The 27,639-nt window shown below is 39.2% G+C and overlaps 1 protein-coding gene across 4 annotated transcripts in view; it reads left to right on the top strand.

Moving 5' to 3' along the window:
* ERCC6 (ERCC excision repair 6, chromatin remodeling factor) overlaps positions 1-27,639 on the top strand; it is an 80,861-nt gene that overhangs the window by 12,839 nt on the left and 40,383 nt on the right. For 2 of the 4 annotated variants that reach the window (XM_073353081.2, XM_073353083.2), the window contains exons 4-7: positions 2,246-2,990; positions 16,044-16,172; positions 22,102-22,260; positions 25,313-25,387. In XM_073353081.2, the coding sequence (XP_073209182.2) occupies positions 2,246-2,990; positions 16,044-16,172; positions 22,102-22,260; positions 25,313-25,387 (1,108 nt within the window). The remainder of the gene's footprint in view (positions 1-2,245; positions 2,991-16,043; positions 16,173-22,101; positions 22,261-25,312; positions 25,388-27,639) is intronic. The other 2 variants (XM_073353085.2, XM_073353082.2) reach the window with 2 other exon arrangements.

Here is a 27,639-nt window from a genome sequence, read left to right as displayed (position 1 = left end):
TGAGTTCTTAGTCAAGCTGGTATCTTTCTGTTTTGTATGTCATCACTAATAATCAAAATTCTGAAGGCCAAAATAGGCACCCATTGATATCTGTGCAACCCCATTAGAGTTCAGTGAGTTTGTACAGGGGTAGCGCATTGAAATTTATAATACTTTTCTGACACATGACTTGAATAGGTTCCTGCTCTCACACTCACATCTGTGTTGGATCTGCAGGTCATGAAGGAGTAAAAAGCAGTAAAGGCTTATTTTTGACAGTAAAAGTGGTAGATTTGAATTGGAATAGATCTATGGAATAAAAATGTGCCACTTCTGAGGGTCACTTTTGTGAATAGAAATACACCATAAGATCCTTCCTTTTATGCTCTGTGCATTAAAACTCAGGCATTTGGTACGAGGAAATGTAGCTTAGTCATGACGAGGTCTTTACGTCTAGTGTATGTTCTTATTTCTGAAAGCTTACAGTTATGTAATCTGGTAAAGTAATGAGTTTACGGAAGTAGCTACATATGTGATTACTGAATCCTTGTCTTCTGTAAATAAATATTTTGAAGGAAATAGTGTTCTGATGCTATGGTCATTAGCTTATAAATACCTAGATATAACATGCAAACATATAAAAAAGTTAACATAAAGCTGTAGCAGGGTATAGTTGATCTTGAAGAGCAATCGTATCTGTTCAAAGAACATTAAACTCAAGTTACTTGCACACCTGCTCATCACACTCAGGATGTGTAGCGGAAGAACCATAGTAATTTAAATAAATGCATTTTTTTAAATTACGCATTAATTTTAAATTAGGTTCCCCTTGAGTGGGATAAGTAAGTGTGCAATTGAATCATTTTGGAATATGGTACAACCGTAAAAAAAATTGACTACACAAATTAACTAAGTTCTATATTTGGCATTTACTAACACGGGTCCTGATACAGAAATGTAGTTAGGTACATTTGTAATCTCACTGAATTAAGTGGGACTACTCATGCTTAAAGTTAAGCACAAGCTTAACTACTGTGCTGGTTCAATGCCAAAGGCCCCAGTCCTACAATCTGGTCCAGGTGTACCCTTAAGTACCTTACAGGATTGGAACTGTAATTTCTGTCCTTCTGGTGGGAAGGCTGAGGAAGAGGAACAGTTGTATTGTGGAGATATTAATTGTAGTCTCATCAAGAAACATTAATAAAAAGGAATCTGAAGGAAATGAGCTTGTGGATGCAGTGTGAGTATCTGGCAAGGACATGAATTGGGCACTGAATCGAAGAAATGGAGTTAAGAGATACCAGCATCTTGTTAACCACTCAGTTTTTAAAACATGAGTTAAAAGTGGTTTCAGATACTGCACCAGTCACTTAGTGTACCTGCCAACTTTTTGTTATGCATCATGTTGTGAATGTATATACATATAGACCAGTGTGTCTGGTGTATGAACATTTCAATAATTTTTGTGCACAGTTTTGTTTTGTGTTCTGTGTAGTTACTATTTTTTTTAAGTCATAATCAGAAGGTAGATGGCAGTGATCTATAGTACCTGTTTGGTAGGGTATTTGATAAGGTAAGAAACTTTGAGTGTATAATCAGCCTTGTGTCCCTTCTCTGATGTATGGTGTGAAGAAATGTCAAGAGTGCAAGTTTAAGAGTATAGCCATTAAATTATTAATTGTAGTGTTGGAAGATCAAGTTAAAGTGGTCTGTGGGAATTTCAGTTTTTTGACTTGTGGAAAGTCAGTATGTCAGAGAGGACGTTAGTGGTACTGAGTGTTGTAATGGCAGTGGGTTAATGCTTGGAGATCGATGATGTGGATATTGACTTAAGTTCTGATTATCTTTGCAGATATGCTTCATGTCAGAAATGGCTGCATTTCAGTGGTGGGTGAAGTGATTGCATTGTGTGTGTAGTCTGGAGATAACATTTTACATGTACAGTATATAGCATTTTTTATCTGACCCTTTTGGCCTTCTATTTCATTCTCTTCCTTTTTGGAATGCTTTTTTTCTCTTTTTCCCTCCAGTTTAGTTTGTATGGCTGGTTTCTCTAACCATTGAATTAGTTGGATGTAATTTTGGTTTATTCTGTACAGTGTATGAGGAAGGGTGCTAGTTTCAGGATTGATGCTTTATATATTATTAAAACAAATAAATTTAAAGGTTAAAACAAACCTGCTTATCTGTTTGAACTGTGGAATATTACTTAGAGCACATAAATGAGTCTGCAGATAAGATATGAATGTTCTGAGTCTCTTTGCAGAGCCTGGTCCATCGTCTCTTGGCAGTATGCTCATGCCAGTCCAGGAAACAGAATGGGAGGAACTCATTCGTACTGGTCAGATGACCCCTTTTGGAACAAAGGTCCCTCAGAAGATAGAAAAGAAGCCGCGCAGGTTAATGCTAAATGAAGCATCTGATTTTGAGAAGTATTTGGCAGATCAAGCTAAGCTGTCATCCGAAAGGAAAAGGTCAGCCCTTAAGAAGGGACCAAAGAATAAAGCACAGGCCAAGAACATTCAGTGTGAAACTCCCACATTAGTCATAAAGGGAAAGGGGGGCAAAACCAGAACCCTGTCAAAAACAGACAAGCGCCTGAAAAAGCACATGAAGAAACTTCAGAACCATGCTCTTCAGATCCAATTTAAGATAGGAATGCCAAAGGAAAAGAGGCGTCCTGAGGTCAAGGAGAAGCTGAGAGGTGAACCAGGAGATGAAAGTGAAGAGTCAGAATGTGTGCCTGATGAGGAGCTTTTTAATCCAGAGGAGGAGGAGGAACAGGAGGAGGCGGCGGCATTTTTTCATGCTGAGGATCATTCTGATTACGAACTGAAGACTTTGCCAGGAGGAAGAAAACATTCAGGGAAGAGAAACCTTAAGGAAGAAGCTGAGGAGGATGAAGACTTCTTCCCAAGCTCTGAGGAAGAGGAAGAGAACACAGTAGGAAATCGTAGAGTAAAGAGATGCAGAGATGATGGAGATGAAGATTACTATAAACAAAGGCTAAGGTTAGTCCAAGAAGGCTTTATATTAGTAACTTTTATAGATGATATCACATACACAGACAGTGGCTGAAATATACCTCCAAGAATTCAGCTGAAGGGATGGGGTTGTAAAATTAAACGTAGACTGAGCCAAAAAAAATATCCACATGCAGACTTCTAAAAGGCTGTTACGATATTGGGACTATTCTATAATAAGTACCTCAGTGTCTGCTATTAAAGAGCCTGCTTTGTGAAATAAACAATTTCTACTTCACTGTTTTTCAGTGTGGCCAAAAATGAATACATGAAAAATAAGGCAGTTTGGGGGATTGTGTGGTATTACTACATAATAATTCTGTTGACTTCTGTAGCACTTTTTAAAGGATTTTGTATGCTTTACAGAGATGTGCAAGTATCATTCCTCCTATTGTACAGATAGGAATACTCAAGTACGTAACTTGCCCAATGTCTTGCGCACACAATCACTGATAGACCTGAGAATAAAAGCTAGGAGTTCTGAGTCTTAGTCTTCTGCTATAACCCATTGATTGTGCTGCCCAAGAGGAAATAACTATCGAATTAGTGGTAGTTTTGTACAGTAGTATTTTTATATAGCCTGTTGAGTGTTTGGAGGCCTTTCAACAGGAAGTTTTGATGTCTGTAGCTGAGTGCCCATTCACACTAAATGAAAATTAGTTTTAGACCCTGTTTTTCTTTGTGCAGCCTCTGAGTGTGAATATGCAGTGCCCATATTGAACAATTCCAGTTACAGGTGAATAACCTTAATTTTTTGTGTATGGGTATTCCTTATGTCAAATCCATGTGCTTTTTTTACCTCACACTGTTTAAATAAATATGCAAATATATTACAATATATGATCAGTATTGGTCATTGAAATTTTGATTTTTGTGCTTAAAGATGCTGTTATCGTGGTCATAAGGGTGCCTGTGTTTTAAAATGGTACCCGCTTACTCAACATACCTGCTCCTTGTGTATATTCAGGATCTTTCTTACCTGCTTGCTTCAGTGACTAAAATATATTTTAGCCCTGTTAAATCAGCACACGTTTGAGGTAGGAAACTGGATTCTCTTCTGGCTCATGTATGAACACCAGAATTGTTATGGAAATGCTGGTTATGATACTGTAGTAAGGTTGAGTTGAATTTTGCACATTAAGCAGGATTCAACCGTATTGTTACGTCAGAAGAACAGAGTATCCTTTCCAGACTTACAGCACTTGCTCTTTGAGTACAGAATTAATTTTCTGAGAATTTACAAGTAAATTGTTCAGTTAGTTTGAGTTAAAATTAATTAAATTGATCCTTTAAAAAATGTAGCACCCTATGTCAGATCACCATTTTTGGACCTGAGTAATCTTAATCATAGAATTGTAGGACTGGAAGAGACCTTGAGAGGTCTTCTAGTTCAGTCCCCCGCACTCAAGGCAGGAGTAAGTATTATCTAGACCAGTGCTACTCAAAGCGGTGTGTCCGCGAGTCATCGACTGCCAGTCTGCGCGCACATTGGGGAAAAAAAATTGCCGGTCCCCCACATCAGATAGCTTGAGAAGCACTGATCTAGACCAACCCTGATAGGTGATTGTCTAACTGCTCTTAAAAACCCCCAGTGATGGGATTCCACAAATTCCCCAGGCAATTTATTCCCATGCTTAACTACCCTGATAGGAAGTTTTTCCTAATGTCCAACCTAAACCTCCCTTGCAGCAATTTAAGCCCATTGCTTCTCTTCCTAGCCTCAGAGGTTAACGAGAACAATTTTTCTCCCTCCCCCTTGTAACAACCTTTTATGTACTTGAAAACTATTATCATATGCCCCCTCAGTTTTCTCTTCTCTAAACAAAACATACCCAATTCTTTCAAACTTTCTTCATTGATCATGTTTTCTAGCCCTTTAGTCATTTTTGTTGCTCTCCTCTGAACTTTCTCCAATTTGTCCATGTCTTTCCTGAAATGTGGCGACCAGAACTAGACACAATACTCCTATTGAGGCTGTATCAACCCGTATCTCGTGTCTTGCTTACAATACTCCTGCTAATACATCCCGGAATGATGTTTGCTTTTATTGCGGTAGTGTTATACTGTTGACTCAATTTAGCTTGTGATCCACTATGACCCCCAGATCCTTTCCTCTGTAGTCCTTCCTAGTCATTTCTCATTTTGTATGTATGTGACTGACTGACTTCCTTCCTAAGTGGAGTACTTTGCATTTGTCCTTACTGAATTTCATCCTATTTACTTCAGACCATTTCTCCAGTTTGTCCAGATCATTCTGAATTTTAATTCTACCCTCCAGCTTGCAACCCCTCTCAGTTTGGCATTGTCCACAAACTTTATAAGTGTACTCTCTATGCCATTATCTAAATCATTGGTGAAAATATTGAACAGAACTGTACCAAGACCGATCCCTGCAGGACCCCACTCGTTATGCCCTTCCAGCTTGACTGTGAACCACTGTTAACTACTTTCATAGAACGGTTTTCCAACCAGTTATGCACCCACCTTATAGTAGCTGCATCTAGGTTGTATTTCCCTAGTTTGTTTATAAGATTGTGCAAGACAGTATCAAAAGCCTTACTAAAGTCAAGATATACCACATCTACTGCTTTCCCCATCCACAAGGCTGTTGAAGAAAGGCTGTCGAAGAAAGCTATTAGATTGGTTTGACACAATTTGTTCTTGACAAATTCACGTTGACTTACTTATCACCTTATTATCTTCTAGGTGTTTGCAAATTGATTGCTTATTTATTTGCTCCATTATCTTTCAGAGTACTGAAGTTAAACTGACTGGTCTGTAATTCCCTGGGTTGTGCTTATTCTCATTTTTATAGACTGGTGCACTGTATTTTCCCTTTTCCAGTCCTCTGGAATCTCTCCCGTTTTCCACAGCTTTTCGAAGATAATCGCTAATGGCTCAGATATCTCCTCAGTCATCTCCTTGAGTATTTAATCAGACCCTGGTGATTTGAAGGCATCTAATTTGTCTACAAAAAGAAAAGGAGTACTTGTGGCACCTTAGAGACTAACCAATTTATTTGAGCATAAGCTTTCATGATGAAGTGGGCTGTAGCTCACGAAAGCTTATGCTCAAATAAATTGGTTAGTCTCTAAGGTGCCACAAGTACTCCTTTTCTTATTGCGGATACAGACTAACACGGCTGCTACTCTGAAACCTAACTTGTCTATGTAATTTTTAATTTGTTCTTTAGTCTCATATTCCAGCTCATTTTCACTGGTGTTCACTATGTTAAACATCCAATTGCTACAAAAAATTTTGGTGAAAACTGAAACAAAAGTCATTTAGCACTACTGCCATTTCCACATTTTCTGTTCTTGTTTTCCCCACATCATCAAGTAACAGGCCTACCCTGTCTTTAGTCTTCCTCTTGCTTCTAATGTGTTCATAGAATGTTTTCTTTTTATCCTTTCTGTCTCTAGCTAGTTTAATATCGTTGTTTGCCTTGGCCTTTCCAATTTTATCCCTACATGCTTCTGTTTGTTTATATTTATCCTTTTGTAATTCGACCTACTTTCCACTTTTTGTAGGACTCTCTTTTGAGTTTCAGATCATTGAAGATCTCCTAGTTAAGCCAGGGTGGTCTCTTGCTGTACCTCCTGTCTTTCCTACATAGCAGGATAGTTTGCTCTTGTGCCCTTAAAAATGGCTGTTGAAAAATTGCCAGCTCTCATTAACTGTTTTTCTCCTTAGACTTGATTCCCATGGGATCTTACCTACGAACTCCTTGAATTTGCAAAAAATGCCTTCTTGAAATCCATTATCTTTACTGTGCTTTGTTCCCTTTTGCCATTCCTTAGAATCATAAACTTTCATTTCATTATCACTTTCACCCAAGCTGCCTTCCACTTTCAAATTCTCAACCAGTTCCTCCGTATTTGTCAAAATCAAATCCAAAACAGCCTCTCCTGTAATAGATTTCTCCACCGTCTGAAATAAAAAATGTCTTCAATACATTCCACGAACTTGTTGGATAATCTGTGCCCTGCTGTGTTATATTCCCAACGGATGTCTGGGTAGTTGACGCCCCCATCACCACCAAGTCCTGTGCTTTGGCTGATTTTGTTAGTTGTTTTAAAAAAAAGCCTCACCCACCTCTTCTTCCTGGTTAGGTGGTCTCTAGTAAGTAATGGAATAAGACAAATGTTTCAACCTTCCCATAGACTTGACTCATTGAAATCTTGTGTATTGGCTACTTTGAAGCCTTTTTTTTTAATAAAGATTAATTGTAATTTTTGCTATTATTTTTCTTAATTGAAAGTTTCTTCTGCTACAGAGAATTCCACTATGAATTGCCCTCTTTGAGAATGATGGCCATCTCCCATTGTTCTCAAAGGAAGTGAGGCTAAAAATGCCCTTAGTAAAGATGTCCTCTTTAAATTGACCACTATGAAGGACATAGGACTGATCTGTAATTTATGAATATAGTATGTGACCTGATTATTTAGATAGATCAAAGCACACCACATAACCTTTTGTATCACGTCGCAGGGTTCACCCTGTGCTCTAGCCTGCTGACAACTACGCCACAGCTTGCTGTGCACTAACTCTGTATTGACATACCCTTGCTCTCTCTAGAGATGTGGGGGAGAGGCAGTTGTCAGGGACTTTATGTGAGGAACCGGATGACACAAAATCAGGCCTTGCAGCAAGGTTCTGAAGTAGTTGGGCCTTCCAAGGAGATGGTAAGCATCAGGTGAGATAGACACCTATTTAGACTGTTTTATTGTTTTACTCTTCTGCTTTTCTATGTTCTTACTGTTAAGATTAAACAGTACTTCAAGAAAGCTGCTTGGTCACTCTGTTGAACGCTGGTCACAGCTCCTGAAGGGAAAACTTGCAGGTGTCGAGTCCAGTTGGACTTGCTGAGAAATTGTAGTTAGTACACAGAAAGCTTTAGCCCAGGACTCTAGGAGCGAGAGAATCATGAGATTCCAATCCAGGGAGGTAAAGGTTGAGGGCCTGTCATCAGAGGTGGTGCACTCAGAGTTCAGAGAAGGTGTGAGGAGGTGCAGCTAGCCCTGTAACCTTGACAGCCACTGCCTCTATTCAATCCTAATAGAAGTGAAGCCTAGCTGTCCTTACAGAAGATGTTGGTCCCAGATAACATAGGTGAAAATGGTTATTAACTCAAGTTCCAGTTGCAGAATCCTTACTGGTGGGGATGCCTTGGCTAGAAAGAATTCGGTTTTACTTTCAGATTGCAGATTGAGAGAGCAGAGCTGGAGTTGATAAGACAATAGGCATGGAATCACATGATGTCACTTTTCAAAGTAAAATCACGTTAGTTATGTAATTCTTCTGTATGGGGACGTCAATGAGGGATTAATCTGGCCCTATGGACATTGCGCAAAGACAGGCCTTTTTTGTAGGCTGTGATAAAGTATTAATAAATGTATTAATTGGTAAAATATTTACTACTTCCTTGAATGAAGCTGTACTCTTCCATTAAATTAGGTCAATATTAAATCATTTTTAATTCAGTGTTTTCATCAAGAGTAATTTATTTTGATTGAAAGTTTTAATATGATTCACAGTTTAAATTCATTCAAACAGATTTTTTAATAATGTTAAGATTGTGACAATTTATCCTTAGCAAAGTCATATCATAGACTACATTTCTTTCAGTTGCTAAAGTTACAATAAAAGCTTAAATGAATTTTAGAAATATCAATAACTGTAATTGCCACCAAAACACTCCATCTCTTAAAAATTTCATAGCTACAGTTATTGTGGCTGTTAAACTGCAGCTGTCCACATTGACGTTTTTACGTTGATACCCCCAGGTAATCTTCATTATGGGAAATGCTACTAGAAAATAAAATGCAATGAATTAAGGAGCATATTAAGAATGCCTTGTAAATGAGAGCAAATAACATTTCTGTCTAGTTCCATGTCAGTTTTTAGTTTTGGATACAAATGACTGGATGAAATTTCAGTACATTTTATCCCTGAGAAAGGAGGGGGAAATCCTTTAGGATTACTTAACAGAGCGGTAGTTTAGGGCTAGATGCTGAGTAAAGTGCTTTACTTTTTAAGGCAGAAAACAAGTCTTAAACATAAAACTTTTTGAGGAGTGGGAGTTGAAGGGTTTGTCCTGCATCAGGGTGAAAGAATTGTGGTGTTGAAGTCTGATAATTAGCCAGGTGTTGTACTGCTATGACCTTCTAGACCAAGAGACCATTTCAAAGGGGAAGTTTGTGTTCTTGCAATAAACAGGCCAAGTATGTGATAGTTCTGGGCTCTTTCTTTTCTTCAAAAGGTTACTTTGAGGAAGCAGGAGGCCTAATTCTATGAAGCAAGATGTAATCAGTAGCAAGGAAGAGAGGAAATGTAGTTACAGAATTGAGCATGCATCCCTCTGTGACTTTAAGTGTATTATCTTGTGTAAAAAAAAAATGGCTTAGTTCGTATGATCATGTTCACTTCTAGTGGCTATAATTGGAGACTAGAACAGCTTGCAACCTACATCCACTCCAATTTATTTTACAATAGCACCCAGAGCCCCCAGTCAGGGTTTGGGGCCTGTTGTGCAGACACATAGGGAAGCATTATCCCAGCCTGAGGCGGTTAAAATCTAATTTTTAAGACAAGGCACAAGAAGTAAGAGTAACAAACAATAAGAGAGGATAAGGATAAGAGGCTGCTAATATATATAACCTCCCAGTTCTGAATCATCTCTAACAGGTAGGTTTGGGGTTTTTTTTAAAATAAAAATATAAATGTGTCGTCATTGCCCACTGACCCTCATTCTAATAATTATTGGCTAAAGAGTTTGTCAGTTTCTATTGTAGAGTCTCATGGTTCTGGTGCTGAAGATCCTGGGTTCGATCCCTGCTAACAGACAGGGTGTCTTTATGTTGTCGCAGTTCATTACACTTAAACTACAGCTCTCATAAGGCAGAGATGCCTAAAGTTAGGCCTATGGAGTCCTAAAATACTGCCTCCTTTTCCTTGTAACTGTAGAGTGAAGACAAAGCTGATTAACTTGAAGATTTAATTGCTTGTGATTAGAAATTGCATGTTTTGCTGATTTCCTTTATTTAAGTTCAGATGATACAAATACAAATAAATATTAGTACTGTGCATTTTTATTTGTAAAGTTTATATACATTTGTATACAAAACTTGTTGGATCTGTCAGACTCTTAGCAAGTAAACATCTTTGGGTTTTCTTGTATCGTATTGTATTGTATCCAGCCCGAACCCAAACATCTACTCAGCAATGTTTAGCCCTGCAAGCCCAAGCCCTGTGAACCCGAGTCAGCTGACCTGGGCCAGTGGTGGCCATGTCTTTGGGGCTTTTATCCCCATGTAGATGTACCCATGGGCAGCTATTCAGGGTTGGAAAGGCTTTTTCCCTTTTCTACACCTCCCGACCAAAGTGTGACTGACAGAGTCCCCTGAGTTCATAGAAGTGCAAATGGCTATTGGCCCCAAAGAATTCAGTCAAAAATGTCAAGACATGAAAACTGAATTGCTTTTTTCCCTGGCCAGGCCAGCATTTACATACCATCTCTCTCCTACCTAGGGAGATTCAGCGATTCAAACGCTTCATAATTTCAGAGGTGTAAATTAAAAAAAGAAAATGCTGAAACAGTACCTTTCCTTGAAGACCTTCTCTTAGACAGAGCATCCTGACTGCTCTTAAAAATGACAACGCCAACATGCAAATGAAGATGTATTCTGGTTCATTCTCTGAATACACCTTTCATTCCAAGCTCAAGTGCGTAATTGTCTGCATCAGTCTTAATTTACTCTCTGAGGTTTGTGCTACTAACTGCATGTATTTCAGCTGCGAGGATGAACGTACCAATTAAATCCACTCATAGACATAAAAAGTCAGATCAGAAAAGTAACACCAAATGGCTCAGTTTAGCAGATTGGAATAATCGATAAGGGATTCTTAGCTGTCTAAAATAGAGAACATATTGTGCTATGGAAGTGTAAACTATATTAAACACTCAGCTTGATTCCTGAATATATGTTTTTTAAATCATATTGTGCTCATTACTGTGCTTCTGTTGTGGAATTTCTTTCTTGGGTATTGAAATAAATGGAATATGAGTTTGCTATCTAAATTCACTCCTATATTAAGAATGATTTAACTGCATGATGGATGGTTTTTCCACTACTTTTGCAGACTGAGGCTGCGTCTGTGTCAGTGCTCTTTGATAACATGAAAAATGAAGAGATTTCTCAATAAGGTTGCTGAGAATTTCAAGCAGCATGTTATATGATACATTAACATCTGTATTTCTTTTTTTGCTCAGTTATCCTAGTAAGGCCTGACCTGGGGTTAGTAAGGAATTTCCCCACCCCATATACTACATTGTACAATTGATTAGGTACGCTGAACTGCTTCTTGCTTGCACTAAACCATCAGATATTTGTCACTGCTGAGGGAAGGATACTGAACTGTATGGCCTGTCTGAACTTCTGTGGCAAACCTTATATTTCTATCCTTTCATTACAACTAAAACAAGTTGCTGCAAAACTTCATTATTTACTTTTAAAGTATCATGGACTATTGTATCTCCATTGTTCCTTAATACAATGCCTTAGCATTATGTTCACAGGGTTTCTTAATACATATGGTAACCTAATACCAAGCTTTAGAAAATGTTGATAATATTGGAGAGAGTCACGAATTGCAGCCATTTCATGTAAACTTGGTACTAATGAAAGGTACGATGACCTGTGGAGGAGATTTAGCACCAAATTCTTTTAATACTAGTTTCTTGTTGTGTAACACTTGAATAAAATAACGGATACAAAGTTTGCAAAAGAGAAACATTCCCAAAGAAAAAAAAACTGCATAATGCACCAACTCAGACTGTGGACATAAAATTATTTGGCACCTAGAAAGTTAGCAGACTTAACCAATATAGTCCAGGCCTCTTTTTACAAAATACGTTTGTGCAATCTGAGACGTCTGGCTTCCAAACATTCCATGGCCAAACACTGGAAGCACTGAGCACCTGCAGCTTTTAGTGACTTCAATTGGATGTAGTATCCTTATGGCTGTTCCTTGATCACTTTCTCCAATATGCATGCTAGGATGCTATATTTATTCCCAGAGGACAATAAACTTTCATTACTTCTTAGTGGTGATTCATATTGGAAGGATAAAATCAGAGATTGGGTCCTTCCTTATCCAAATTACTGCCCAGTTTGCCAACTACATGATACATTGCAGTCAGTATTGTGGCAGTGTAAGGTATTTAGTATGATTATAACCATGTTTCCTTCTCTGTTTGACTTTTCTTGGTAATATTTTTTTCTGGCCCATGTCTCCCTCCCCACAGGTCCCTTCCAGTCCTACATTCTATGATTTGTCAGCATTTATCAAATTTTACCATCGATTAACCATTAATTTGGGGGTTATTGCATAAACCGTGACTGGTAGCTCATCACTGTAGAAGGGAACAGAAAACCCCCGAATATATTCACTGTGTGTGTATGAAATGCAGCATTTCCTCAGCATTTTTAGACAGGGTGAGGGAAAGTACATGTGCTAGTGGCCGTAGAAAATACCTAAACGAGTCAGAGTGCATCTGTCATATGTGCATGACTATCTAAAGGAGTGCAGGGAAATAATGTTACTTACTTAAAAAAAAATTACTTCTTCTGTGTCTTGCTTTTTAAACTAATCAGGGGTTTAAAGATTTTATTTCATGGAATGTGGCCCAATGAGACAGTTTAGGAGCTTGCTTATAAATATTTGTAACCCACTTAATTTTTTGTTAGAAAATTCTGTTAGTATGAAGACCTCAGCTATTCATTTCCCCCATATTCTCATTTTTCTGCATCTACCTCTTCATTTCTTATTTAATGTCTGTCTCTTCTTCATAAGTTTTGTTCTTACAGGCGTATAGCCTCTATACAGTGGAACCAAAGTGCTTTACTAATGGAACTGGCCTCCCTGAAACTGACCAGCATCATGTGGCACTGGTCAGTTTCACAATCCAGCCATCTCTGTAGGTAATTAATTGATGCATAGATGGCAGTAGTCATCTAAGGTGTTGCTCTGCATAGTCGAAGTTACAGGTTTATTGCTGAGTTCCCTAGAGATAGGCTGTAAGGGAATCCTGGGATGGTAACAGTTTTCTAGTTGGAAAACTACCACAGAGCAATGTCTTTGTTCCTTAATTCAGACTTTTTAAAGTTCATTTGAGAGTGTAGTGATTGTCTGGTTTCACCCACATAGGTTCTATTAGGGCTCTTGAATGAACTCTTGCAGAAAAATAAGACAAAAACACCACATCACCTGTAGGTGAACACTTCTCGCAAAGTGATCGCTCTATAGCTGACTTCTCAGTCCTCATCCTCAAAGGAAACCTGCACCGCACTTTCAAAAGACAAACCATGGAGCTTAAATTCATAACTTTGCTAGACTAAAAATCATGGACTGAATAGAAACACTGGAGTTATGGCTTATTAGAACAATCTATAACCCCTGGCAACCTGCCCCCCTCTTGCTTTCCACCCTATGACTGGAGGGGTGTTAACACGCCACTTCACCTTGAGTGGTCCCTTGAAATATGTGTTAACTACTTATGCTAAACAATCTTTTCCACCTTGTATTTAGCTGTGAGACTCTGAGACCAGGTCTACACTATAGACCTGTATCGGTATTACTACATCACTCGGGGGTGTGAAAAATCCCTACCCCTGAGCAACATAGTTATACCAACATAACCCTTGTCAGTGTGGGCAGTGCTGTGTCAATGGGAGAGCTTCTTCTGTTGGCACAGATACCGTCTTTGGGAGGTGAATTAACTAAGCCAACCACAGAAGCTCTCCTGTTAACATAGCAGCGTCTTCACTAAAGCGCTGCAGTGGTGCAGCTGCACCACTGTACATGTAGACAAAACCCTAAGTTTCCCAGACCTAAAGAAGAGCTCTTTGGAAGCTTGAAAGCTTGTGTGTCTCACCAGCAGAAGTAGGTCCAATAAAAGATATTACCTCACCCACTTTGTCACACTTACGCTTGAGATGCAATACACTTTGCATAATACTGAATAATAAGATGCTTAAGAGAAAAATTAAGCATTATAGTGAAGAAAGGAAGGATGAATTTCAGAAGAGGTGTGTAAATATTCTTCAGATTATCAATAGCTCTTTAATCCATCACCCTGTTGTGATGAAATTGAAAATAAACCCTGTTAATCCATTATTTTGCAATAATTTTTTTCTGCTGTTACAGCTGTCTAGTCAACAGAGGGAGCCTGAGCTAACTAAATATTCACGTGTTACTATTCCCACTAGTAAACCTTAAGAGCTCAAATGTTAGTTGCGGGGAGAAATTGCACTGTTTGTTCAGCTGTAATGTTCATACATCATAGAAAGTAGAGAGTTAAAGATCTATTGGGTCCCATCTTGTCCATCCCCTATTGTGCCATTGTAGAATTTTTCTAGAGTATATTCTCCAGTGCTTTCTCCAGTCTAGAGTTAAATGATTCAAGAGCTGAGGCATCCAGCACTTCACTGGGGAGACTGTTCCACAACATAATAGCTATCACTGTTAAGAAGCTTATCCTAGTGTTCAGCCTAAATTTTCCTTAGCTCATTTTCATCCTTTTGCTACTATTTACAACCTTTTGGACCATCCTAAACAATTCATCTCTCTGCTTGTTTGTTTACATTTCTCAAATACTTGTAGGCTGCTATTGTATCCACCTTCTCCCCTGAAGTCATCATTTAGCTCTACATATTTGGTTATTTGAATCTATCCCTCCACCTCCATAATAGTTTTTGCAGTGAGGTGTATAGTTTCCTGTGTGATATATACTTAAGATGGGCAGTAGAGTATTTGCATGTTTCAAAGGGAAAAACTGCAGATTCATTGGGAAAGGGGGACAGATTTTCAGCAGACACAGACTTTCCTGCTAACCAGTTTTCAAAAGGCTATAAGGAAATACTCATCTCATTATCTGGTTCTTACAGTATGGGGTAACCTTTTATTAACTGAAATATTGATGACTGCTTTTGTGTCGTGCCTCCAGAGCAGCAGCATGATAGCACATTTTCCATCTGTCCCATAGCTATACCACCTCATGTGAAAAATCTCTGAATGCGCAAGCTTAGTACAGTTAGATCTGATAGCACTTGGATGGGAGGCTTTCCACGACAGCCTAAAAGCTACATGAAGTGGTGTTAGTTTTTCAGTACTCTTCCTACTCAGTCAATATTGAATCAGTTTCTCCCAGCCTGGAGATTGGGAAACACTGTGCTATTAGAAGTGAATATTTTGAATAAGACAAAACCCCAAGATGCTAACTACTTTGGGTATTAAAGATCTTTTCTCACTTATAAGAGAAGTGAGAACCCCAGTGACTTCTCCAAGTTCCGGCTTGGATAATTACACTGCCTATCTGAAATCTCTCTGTAATTTCAAATGACTGTGATCATTTTCTGCCTTAAACTGTAAGTGTTGAACAGCTAAAGGGTGGATAGCTTATAAGGGGAAGTGGGCTTTTTCTGGGTAAAAGGAGCTATGTAAATAATATTTTGCGTAAAACTTTCAAAAGCACATCAGAGCCCAAGTCACTTTTAAAAATGAATCTTAAGTGCTTAAATCCTGTTGACTTTCACTGAGATTTAGGCTTCTAAATTACTCAGGCTCTTTTGAAAATGTTATCGTTAGATATATGGAAAGAATGCAGTCAAAGTTTATAGAAAAGTGTAATTAAACAAGTCAGTAACATTGAAGACAATAGTGAAATGCATGTACACATGGAGACAATTAAGATGTCCACGTGCAACTTTTGGTATTTCCTAACTTTTGTGCTCTTAACCATGTAATCTCAACATTCTCTTAGATGGATTTTTATTTAATTCTGTTCAGAGATTTCGTGGTATAGTTTGTATGAAAGACACGATACAAAAGCTGTGTTTTCTTTTGGGGGCAGAAACACTAAAGAAGTTTTTCCATTTTCTAATTTAACTTGGGTTTTCCACTTGCTGCATAGATCAGCTTAATTTCATATTGTATTTTGTGACCACAGTAATTGAATGGCGAATCTTAATGTCTTTATAGGAGATGGCATAAACAACAATTGAAGGACAAAGAGGAACGTCGAATGGCAGAAGAAGATTCTGATGAAAGTGACGCTGAATTTGATGAGGGTTTCAGAGTACCAGGTTTTCTCTTCAGAAAGCTTTTTAAGTAGGTATCATATACTTTTAAAATATTGTATAGACTGTTCATGCAAATAAATAGTTATTAGCTGTCATTTCCAAGTACCCTATCCTGTACTCAGATGAGTAATCCCTGTGGCTTCTATTAAAAAAATAGATGGATAATAAATGATTAAGTGACTATTGAGAATATCTATATATCAGCTAATCTAGTGGTAAAAGAAAGATTTAAGAACTGCTTTTCATTGTAAAGAACACTCTGTTCTTGGCAATGCTAATGTTTAACTGGGGTATGGAGTGGAAGGAAACTATTGTTTTTAACTTGAAGATTAGCATACAGTGGCTGCAGCTGCTTTAGTTGTGGTGCATAAAAATTAGGAAAATGTGCACTTGTGTGATGGGAAGAGAGAGAGTTTAAATACTTGGCAAAAACTGTGGGCAAGTCTCATCTTGAGAACTGTTTTATAACTTATGTTAGTTTTATTTAAACCTTGCTATTTAAACTTAGACGAGAAAAAATGCTCAGACATGTTGAGGTTGAAGTCCTGTACCCTACTTGGGGTGTAGAACTGCTGTAGGATTAATAGTACCCTCTGTATGTTAGAACATTTTGTCCAGTCTGATTTTTAAATAATTATTTCATCTTTCGTTTCTTTGATACCATAATGTTGAATGTAAATGCTGAGGGACACTTACAAATCATTCAGCATGGGCTCTTCTGAATAAGCCAATTACAAAAGGCAATGCAAATAAGACAGCTGATGAGTCAGCTCATTACATAACTTCCCTCTGACATTCATGCAATATTGATTTGAGTGTAGCTGTGGCTGGTGGTGTCCGCACAATAGGAAGACCATCTCCTCTCTGGAAAGATTAACCTTAAATCCTAGTAATTAGATCTATAGATGGCTATGCTTTGTAATAGACATTGCATGGTATCCATTTAATCAGGAATAGTTAGTTTTATAACCTTAAAGAAATTACTACTTTTGTCCCACAGTTCCTCAGAATTAAAGAGCGGCTGCTACTCTGAAATCTGAGCTCTGAAAGAGTAATTGAATAAATATCAGTTTGACAAGACCCTGATCAGCCAATGTATCGTCTCCAATTGTTTATACAAAGATAATGCAGAAATCCTCCTAAAACCAGATCCAACTGAGGCAGGCAGCTAAAAATTAATCTTAGAGATATAAGCCTCACTAATGAAGGGTATCCCTGCAAGCATGAGTCAGTTGGCAAAACTTCCTAAGTGGTTAAAAAGATCAATTGAGTTGAATGATTTGTCTGACTTTTAAGTTAAATGTTCAAGTCTCCAATGTATGAAGGCTCTCAGTCAATAGGCATTAAACTTTGAGTTCTGACCAAATTTGAGTACAAAGATGGCTGAATATTGACCTAAGGAAGCCTACAGTCGTAAACTCTACATGATACTTTCTGACACTGTTTAATCGAATCTAAAACACATTTATTCCGATTGGTAGTAATAGCAGATCTTTTAACTTTTTTTCACTAAACTGTTTAAGCAATATAATGCTTCCTCACTGTCTATTCCTGTCTGCTCTTCAGAAAGTTTAGTTAGATCAACTGTGTTCCTACTGCTTAATATAGTGATGGAACCAGGTTTCAGGAATGCCAGTATAAGAACAAAACAAAAACTGGTGAGCAGGATTGATTTTAATAAAGGCTAAGATTTTGGCATGGATATTTTTATTAAAAGTCTCGGACAGGATGCAGGCAATAAACAAAATCACGGAAATGTACACATGGCCAGCATTAGGGAGTAGCAAGCAGGGCAATTGCCCATGGCCCCATGCCACAGGGGGCCCTCTGAAGCTATATTATGGGTGATGGGGCTCTGGCTGAAGCCCTGGGGGATGGGGTTTGGGCTTCGGCTGAAGCCCGAGCCCTGCCGCCCGGCACTGAATTAGTGGAATTTTGAAGAAGTTGCGATGGTCTCGTAAAATCTCAGAATCCGTGACTGACTCATAGCCTTAATTGTAAGCTATGTGATGCAGTGTACTGGCCATTTGAGGCCCCCTGCTGGAGGCCTTATGGGCCTACCACACGCAGCCCCTGAAAAGGAGCAGTGAAGGTGGGTCCTCAAGGCATGCCTAGAAAGGCTGCAGGGAAGCAGCCAATTAGAGCACAGCGAGCTCAATTAAAAGGAGCAGCAGGGCCTGCTGCCTGAGCATATCTGTTCTTGGCTGGGACCAGGAGTGGGACGAAGTCCTGGGAAATGGAGAAAGTCTCTGGCCAACGAGGCTTGGGGGAGGACCTGCTCAAGCAGGGATAAGCTGGAAAAACTCTCCAGGCAAGGAGGGCTTGGAGAGACCCTGTGCAAGCAGGGAACAAGACAAATAGAACCTAAGGAGTGTAACCTACGGTAAAGGATGAAAGTGATGGGACCAAGTGGCAAGCGGCCCAGGGAATAGCAGCAGCAACCAAGTAAACGAAAGCAATATGTGGCGGCTGTCTATAGAGTCCCTCGGCTGGGACCCAGGGTAGTAGGGCAGGCCTAGGTCCCCCCACTAGCCACTGTGGAAGTGGCCTAAGCCCCAAGAAGGGGTTAATACTCTGTACTAAAAGCCCGAGAAAGGGGCTCGAATTTAAACAGGCCTAGAGATGGGGCTGAAGATCCCAGAAAGGGACAACCATTCATTGAACTTTGTTACCCTGGAAGGAGACTGAAGTTAAGAAGTAACCTGGCTGGAGAGCTGACCCACCATAAAACTGCAAAAAGAAAAGGAGTGCCTGTGGCACCTTAGAGAGTAACAAATTTATTTGCGCATTAGCTTTCGTGAGCTACAGCTCACTTCATTGGATACATGTAGTGGAAAATACAGTGGGGAGATCTATATACACAGAGAACATGAAACAATGGGTGTTACCATACACACTGTAACAAGAGTGATCAGGTAAGGTGAGCTATTACCAGCAGGAGAGCGCTGGGGGAGAGTGGGGGGAGAGACCTTTCGTAGTGATAATCAAGGTGGGCCATTTCCAGCAGTTGACAAGAACATGTGAGGAACAGTAGGGGGGGAAATAAACATGGGGAAATAGTTTTACTTTGTGTAATGACCCATCCACTCCCAGTCTTTATTCAGGCCTAAGTTAATTGTATCCAGTTTGCAAATTAATTCCAATTCAGCAGTCTCTCGTTGGAGTCTGTTTTTGAAGTTTTTTTGTTGAAGAATTGCCACTTTTAGGTGTGTAATCGAGTGACCAAAGAGACTGAAGTGTTCTCCGACTGGTTTTTGAATGTTATAATTCTTGACGTCTGATCTGTATCCATTCTTTTACATAGAGACTGTCCAGTTTGGCCAATGTACATGGCAGGGGGGCATTGCTGGCAGATGATGGCATATATCACATTGGTAGATGTGCAGGTGAACAAGCCTCTGATAGTGTGGCTGATGTGATTAGGCCCTATGATGGTGTCCCCTGAATAGATATGTGGACACAGTTGGCAACGGGCTTTGTTGCAAGGATAGGTTCCTGGGTTAGGGGGATAAAGTTGAATAAAGACTAGGAGTGGATGGGTCATTACACAAAGTAAAACTATTTCCCCATGAAGAAAAGGAGTACTTGTGGCACCTTAGAGACTAACCAATTTATTTGAGCATAAGCTTTTGTGAGCTACAGCTCACTTCATTGGAGCTGTAGCTCACGAAAGTTTATGCTCAAATGAATTGGTTAGTACTCCTTTTCTTTTTGCGAATACAGACTAACAGGGCTGTTACTCTGAAACCTATTTCCCCATGTTTATTCCCCCCCTCCACCCCCCACTGTTCCTCAGATGTTTTTGTCAACTTCTGGAAATGGCCTACCTTGATCATCACTACAAAAGGTTTTTTCCCCCCAGCTCTCCGGTTCTCGGGCTTATAATAGCTCACCTTAAGTGATCTCTCTCGTTACACTGTGTATGGTAACACCCATTGTTTCATGTTCTCTATGTATATAAATCTCCCCACTGTATTTTCCACTGAATGCATCCGATGAAGTGAGCTGTAGCTCACGAAAGCTTATGCTCAAATAAATTGGTTAGTCTCTAAGGTGCCACAAGTACTCCTTTTCTTCATGCAGATTAATAGTTTACCTCGTTAATGATGAGTAACATTCCAGGTATGCTTGGGAAACAACTGTTATGCTAATTGGTCTTAATTAAAAACTGCTGTTAAGAACTACTTCTGATCTAAAATCAGTGAAAGGGGCAAAGGTATTTGATTCTTTGAATCGACATTCCTTGGTAGTGTTTGCATTTCAATACTCTTAAATGGCTGTCGTTATCTCATTAAGGTGTCAGACCATAATACCTCTGCTATTGCTTTTGGGGAGGTCCCTAACTCCAGTTATAACTAGTAATACTGTAATTCTGCAAACCTTTCTTCATTTTTAGCTTTTTCCTTCCTGAAAAACGTTGGGTCCATTCACGCTACAAATGTTATGTTTAGGGGGATCCTTTTGTAATACATTTGGGGCATCATCATGCTATAATGTGATCCCTCAAGTGATAACATTTGTGGTGTTAGATGATTCTTTGATCTTCTCAAATCCCTTTTTTCATTCTTATCTCATTTAGCTTTCCATCTAAATACCTAAGTTAAGAAACACATCCCAAATGTGTGTAATGATCAGTAAAACCATAGTAGTCGTTTATAAGGAGTTTGTAGACATGAGTGTTAGTAGGCCAGAGTGTTCCTAAATATTCTTCACTCAAGGAAGGAAAACCGAATTACAAAAGAAAGTGTAAGAGAGTACACTGTATGAACTGTCCCCATTCTGTCAGTAGCTACACCTCTATACTCAACCTCTGCTCCACTCAATATGCATGTTGGAGATACACAAATGCTTCAACCGCCTTGGTATTTCCCTTTAAATGACTTACATTTTTAAGTCTATCTTGCTTCATTTTTTTTCACCTTGTCCTTTCAGTTTAAATTGCATCTGTTTTAATTAGTATAATTCCTGCTTGCACTATTACATATTATTATAAAAAAGCATGTCCTAAAATCAGTCTCGATCTGGCCTCCCAAATCCGACCTTCTTGATTTTTCATTTTACATTCTTTTGTTAATCTGTGTTTAGATTGGGGTGTATTCTACATGACTGTTCATTCTGTTTCCAGTCTTTCACTTTGAATTGTAAGTGCACTGGTATCCTCTAGTAACATATTGCTACATAGATTCATAGATATTTAGGTCAGAAGGGACCATTATGATCATCTAGTCTGACCTCCTGCACAACGCAGGCCACAGAATTTCACCCACCACTCCTGCAAAAAACCTCACACCTATATCTGTGCTATTGAAGTCCTCAAATAGTAGTTTACAGACTTCAAGGAGCAGAGAATCCTCCAGCAAGTGACATCCTACTCTCTGAGACAGATCTTTGTTTCTTTGCCTTCCAAAATATTTTTGACATCTGTCAGCTTTTTCCTTATTTAAAGAGACTGAATTCTGTTAAATGAATTTCTGGTTGTATATAAAATAAACAAGCTTTAACAAACCTAACCCCTCTTGTAGTGAAGCATAAATCCCATGCATCACCAATTACAAACCTAACCTTCCAATTAAGTCTAAATGGTGTATCTTACTAGACCCCTACCTGTTAAAGTTCCGCTTTCTGAAAGGATAATAAAAATGTGGATGTTAGAGCAGCTTCCCAAGTTACTTCTAAGAGTATTTTTTAAAATACATGAAATAAAATACCCTGTAATTACCATGTCTATCAGTTTAATTAGAAATGCTTTAGCATTGCATAAAGAATGAATTTGTCACGTATAATGTCTAAGTGCATCAAAAATGCATGACCTTGTAAATACAGCACTTATGTAAAACACACATGCAGCATGTTACTGTAACTAGTATTAGAACCTTGCCAAATGATTATTTCATGAGTACTTTCTGTTATGATCTGTATTATCAAACATTTGCCATGTTTTTTCCTTGTTGTTGTAGGTACCAGCAGACAGGTGTTAGGTGGCTCTGGGAATTGCACTGCCAGCAGGCAGGAGGAATTCTGGGAGATGAGATGGGATTGGGCAAGACCATCCAGATAATTGCCTTCTTGGCAGGTCTGAGCTACAGCAAGATCAGGACTCGTGGTTCAAATTACAGGCAAGTGCTCCTCTGCAGACTGTCAGTCTGTGGAGCTCAATTAATATTTCATCAGATGTATTGCTGGTGGAGGAGGGTCCTGTGAATTATTAATGACATTTCAATTACATTATTCCTTTAATTCTTTTAGTGGGGGACATCAAAGGAAATTTTTTACGAGACAATGGAGCTGTAGGGCAGGAAAAATTAAACATGTAACACTTTTAATGAATTCCAGGCATTGATGCTTCATGTTGCAGATGAGCCACACTAGAAATTTTGGGTCAATACAATGTCTAAGGTTAGCTTACACAAATGGATTGTTTACAAACTCAATTACGTTAATATCAATAGTTTACACAATATGGAATTTTAAATTAGATGTAATACCTTTAGTTCCATTTATTAAATTTTACATTAAAATATTTGTTCTGGCAAGACACCAGGTGAATGCTTTACAGGAAGTAACAAGCATATTCAGGATGAAAGTCAGAGCTTCTCGTGGGTAATGGAATATCCTTGCAGAATCTTTTTAAAGACCAGAACAGATAAATCTACATCTGTTTCTTCTTCTGAAAGCCATTCTTTAGGTTGACCAGACTTCCATATCACACCCCTTATTACTCCTTCCATGTATTGCTGAGTAGTACCTAAAGAAGGAATTTATTCTTATCTGTGGATGAGACAGATTACCAGAAGAAGATTCTTCTAAATCCTGGAATACCAAGTGCATGCATGATAGTACTAATACTTTGTAGTTCTATAGCACCTTCTAACTTAGGATCTCAAATTACTAAATAGATTTACGAAGAGTAGAAAATAAGTAATGAAAAGCGATTTTCAAACTGAATTAAATCTTTGCATAATGAATACTTAGCACGGACATAAATGCTGTTAAAATGACTTACAAAATATAGCATCTTTCTAGAACGATTTTACCCCCAAGTAGCTTTACTAGCTGGGAAGAGGACACAAGTATAAAGGACATTGCTTCCTTCCCCAGCCTTGAGGTGGGAAAATAACTGATTTTTTTGGTTCACTGGGATTTCCAAAAAATTCACTACAACCAGAACTAAAGCCAAAAATTGTGGTAAATTTCAGAGAATCAAAAGTCAATTTTAAGTTAAACGAAGCATGTCATTTGACCTGAACCACTTTGTTTCTGGCCTTTTAAAAAGTCTAGATTCACAAAGCGGGAGGAGGAGATGATGGTGGTGTCCGTGCCTTTCTTTATAACTTTTAGCCCAGTGTTTAGAGCACTCACTTGAGATATGGGAGACTCTGGTTCAAATTCCCCATCTGCCTGATGTGGAACAAGGATTTGAGCTTGGGTCTCCTACCTCACAGCAGAGTACCCTAATCTCTGGGCTGTTGAGTAATCTGGGCAGACATCTTCTCAGTCTCTCCCATTGAAGCTGTTCTACTAGGTGAGCATTCTAACCACCAGGCTATAGTCATTTTTTCTCTCTCTCCCCTCCCTTCCTCTTTGCCCCCACCCCCTAGTGGCTACTCAAGTATTTTATACAGAGTTGAACAGCTTCAAGAGGAGAGATTGAGAGAGACCTGCCCCAGAGAGAGGAACTTTGCCATCAGGTTATACAATTGGCAGAGCCCTGTAGTTTATTTTCCTGTGCCCTTCCAGACAACATCAGTGAACATGTTAAATTCTGTTGAGATAGGAGTGCTTCTGTTTCAGTACAGGTGGCAATTTTCTAATATCATATCAACAAAAGTATGTTTACCTAATTGTCTTTAGTGCTGTCTAGTTCATGCCCCAATTTCTTTTTGAAGACGGTTTGCTTTTGCTGAGCAGGAAATACTGATATCTTCAGCTAATACTTGGAGTGCTCAAGGTGCTATCACATTTCAGATGTTGTAGACATGATCTGACCAGAATTTTCTCTTTGGCCTTGGTAGTTGGCGGCAGTGGTAGATCTGAAAATACCGTAGTAGCATAATTACTGAAATATCTGCATGGGTTTACTAGCAAAGCATGCTACTAGGCGTCAGGAAACACCCTGCTACACACACAACCACGTGCCTCAAATTCTAATCCCAGCCATGCCACTTACTCACGGTCTCTCCTTGAGTAATTACTTAAACTTTGTAGCCCACAGTAATTTTTCAAAATGTTTTAAACAGTTGTTAATAGTAGTTCAGCTGCAGTAGGGTTAACAACTCGGGGAGTACGAGTGTAGTCAAGTAGCAGCCTTGCTTGTCCTACTTACTTCTTATTTCATATTGCAGTCATTAGTGAGCATAGTGTGTCACAGGAAAATAAAAAGACAAAGTACACACTGAAGCTTAGTTGACATTATTAGTTGGCTGAAGCTATAGAGAGTGTGGGAATGGTGACAGAAGTCGGGGGGAGATACTGCCTTTCTCAAGAAGAGCAAGATATAAAAGGTGCCATGACAGTATGGGTTACTTGTTAGTGATGTCCTTTTATTAAAAAGGTAATTACATCTGTTTCATTTCATTGCGGGAACTGGAGTTGATAGGCTTTGCAAAAATGAGTTTTGAGGAGAACTTTGAATGAGGACAAGATGAAGGTTAGATCTGGGAAACATAAGCAAGTTTTCCTTCCCCCTTGTTAGAGTAATCGATTCCAAGGCCAGGAGGGATCACTGTGATGATCTAGTCTGACCTCCTCTGTAACACAGGCAATAGAACATCCCCAAAATAATTCCTAGAGCAGATCTATAGAGAAACATCCAGTCTTGATTTTTAAAATTGCTAATGATGGCGAATCCACCATGACGCTTGATAAATTGTACCAATGGTTAATTAGTCTCACTGTTTAAAAATTTGCATTTAATTTCCAGTCTGAATGTGTCTGGCTTCAACTTTCAGCCATTGAATGGTGTTATACCGTTCTCTGGTCAATTGAAGAGCCCATTATCAAATTTTGTTCCCCATGGTAGGTACTTATAGACAATGATCAAGTCAACCCTTAACTTTCTCTTTGTTAAGCTACATAGTTAGAACTCCTTGAGTTTGTCACTATCAGGTGTGTTTTCTAATATTTAAATCATTCTTGTGGCTTTTCTCTGAACCCTCTCCAATTTATCAGCATCCTTCTTGAATTGTGGACACCAGAACTGGAGACAGTATACCAGCAGTGGTCACATCAGTGTCAAATACAGAGGTAAAATACCCTCTCTACTCCTCAGGATTCCACTATTCATCCAAGGATTTTATTAGCCCATCTGGCCACAGCATTGCACTGGAAGCTCATGTTCAGCTGATTATCCATCATCACCCACAAATCTTTTTCAGAGTCGCTGTGGCCCAGAATAGAGTCCCCTGTCCTGTAAGTATGAAGTATGTACTTGGCATGACGGATATGACAGAGAGATCAGGTTTCAATAAAGACAGTAATGGCTGGACCAATGTTCCTGGTAAATGTGGCCCCTACATGAGTCGCCTCTATAAACCCTTGAGGCCCCATGGCAACAAGCAAGACAGATTCACCATATCCAGGTGACAGGCTCCCTCTGAGATGCACTATTTGGGGGAAGTCTATAGAGCATTTACAATGTAGAAAGTACTTTCAGATATCTGATTCCAGTCATGGGATGGGAAGTCCACAGAGAGGGACATTGCAATGAGGGCACTAGAAGCCAAATTTTCCAAATTGGGTGTCTTAGGTTATGCCCTAAATAGAAGTTGCCTCATTTTCAGAAGTGCAGAGCAACCCCAGCTTCCACAAAGTAAAGATTCAGGAGCCTAACTATAGACACCAAGGGTTGACAATGCTGGCATAAGTCTCTTCAGGAATCCACACTTCATATAAATGGCCTGGAGATAAGTGTAGCATTTTGTGCTGTTTGTGATGTTTGGGGTTTTGAAGATCTACAGTGAAATCTTGGCCCCATTGAAATCAGTGGGAGTTTTGCCATTGACATCAATGGGACCAGGATTTTACCCCTTAGTATCTCAAGAGGTGCATCTGATCCAGATTGACTGAACGCTGATGAGAATACGATAGGGGAGAAGGGCGTCTCACTTCCTTTGTTGGAAAGCCCTGCAGGGTGGAATTGGAAACTGTCCCTAAAAGATACTTCTGCATGTCATGTCACTTATTTGATAAGGATGGGCAAAACTATTTTGCAGACAGACTGAGCTTACCCTAATACACCATCATGAGTGGTCCTGGATAAAAGGCTGGGAAAGTATCTGTGGCACATCTGCTAATTTACTACATAAGAAATCAGAGTCAGAGACTCATACCATAGTGGCCATAAATGTCTTCCTTTGTCTGTGTACTTGGACCATCGCATAAGCCATACCGTCCCTCTGCCTCCCTACTTCTTCTGGCCTAGTAGTGATTGACTGACACAGAATTAGTTCTTACTTGGCAGTTGCTGATCGCATCAAAATGAGGACCTCGGCATGCATGAGCAGACAAACATGTTCCTTCTCTGCATAATACCCTGGAATATTATAAGCATGGCTCCTGATAGGGTAGACATTGAAGAGGTTGCTGTTTCTGAGCAGGTGTCCAAGTGATTCTAGCTTCCCAGAAGGCATCTTTTGACATATAATTTCAACTGGAAAAGGTTTGTGAACTGCAGTGAAAAGACCTAGTTGTGGATCATTTTATTTATCTCCCAAACAACTGTTTACCAACCTTCTTTGCCCTTCTCACTCTTGGTTACAGATCCTATCCATCAGAGTATATTTGGCTGCTGTTTCATTTGCTGCAGGTAGATACATTCCTGCTCTGTTTTCTGTGCAGATTTTGGCAAAACTTCACAAACGCTTTGTTAAAAGGACCCTTGTCCTTCATCTGGAGTGTACTGAGGTCCTTAGAACATCCTCCAGATTTTTCTCTCACTTCAGTCAGATGCATTAAGTCAAACTGTCTCCAAGAGAAGCATGTCCAAATGGTCAGCTAGTTGGCTGGCTGCATTTTTTGTTGCTTTTCCTCGGCAGGCCTGCTAAGGCATAATTATATTAATCACATGGGTCTTGAATATCATTTTGATGCATTTCACTTTCTCTCTGAGGCTGTGTCTACAGTTTGAGGAGATGTAATTCCCAGCTCGAGAATACATATTCTCACTAGTTTTGATTGAGCTAGTGTGTTAAAAATAGAGTGTAGCTCTGGTGTCAGGAGGGGTTGGCCATCCAAGTATGTGTTAGACAGGTATTTACTCAAGAAGCATAGCGGTTTACAGTGCCATGGTTACACTATTGTATTCCCTTGACATGGGAATTACACCTCCAGCTCAAAGTCTAGACAACCTTAGAGGCAGGAGGGCCTGCTGTACCCTTTCAGCTGGATAACCCACTGCCTGCCAGTGAAGAAAGTGTAAACAACGAGGAGTCCTTGTAGCACCTTAGAAATTAACAAATTTATTTGGGCATAAGTTTTCGTGGGCTTATGCCCAAATA

The sequence above is a fragment of the Lepidochelys kempii genome, chromosome 7 (genome assembly GCF_965140285.1).
Source record: "Lepidochelys kempii isolate rLepKem1 chromosome 7, rLepKem1.hap1, whole genome shotgun sequence".
Taxonomy (NCBI): domain Eukaryota; kingdom Metazoa; phylum Chordata; order Testudines; family Cheloniidae; genus Lepidochelys; species Lepidochelys kempii.
This window is presented reverse-complemented; position numbering and strand designations above follow the sequence as displayed.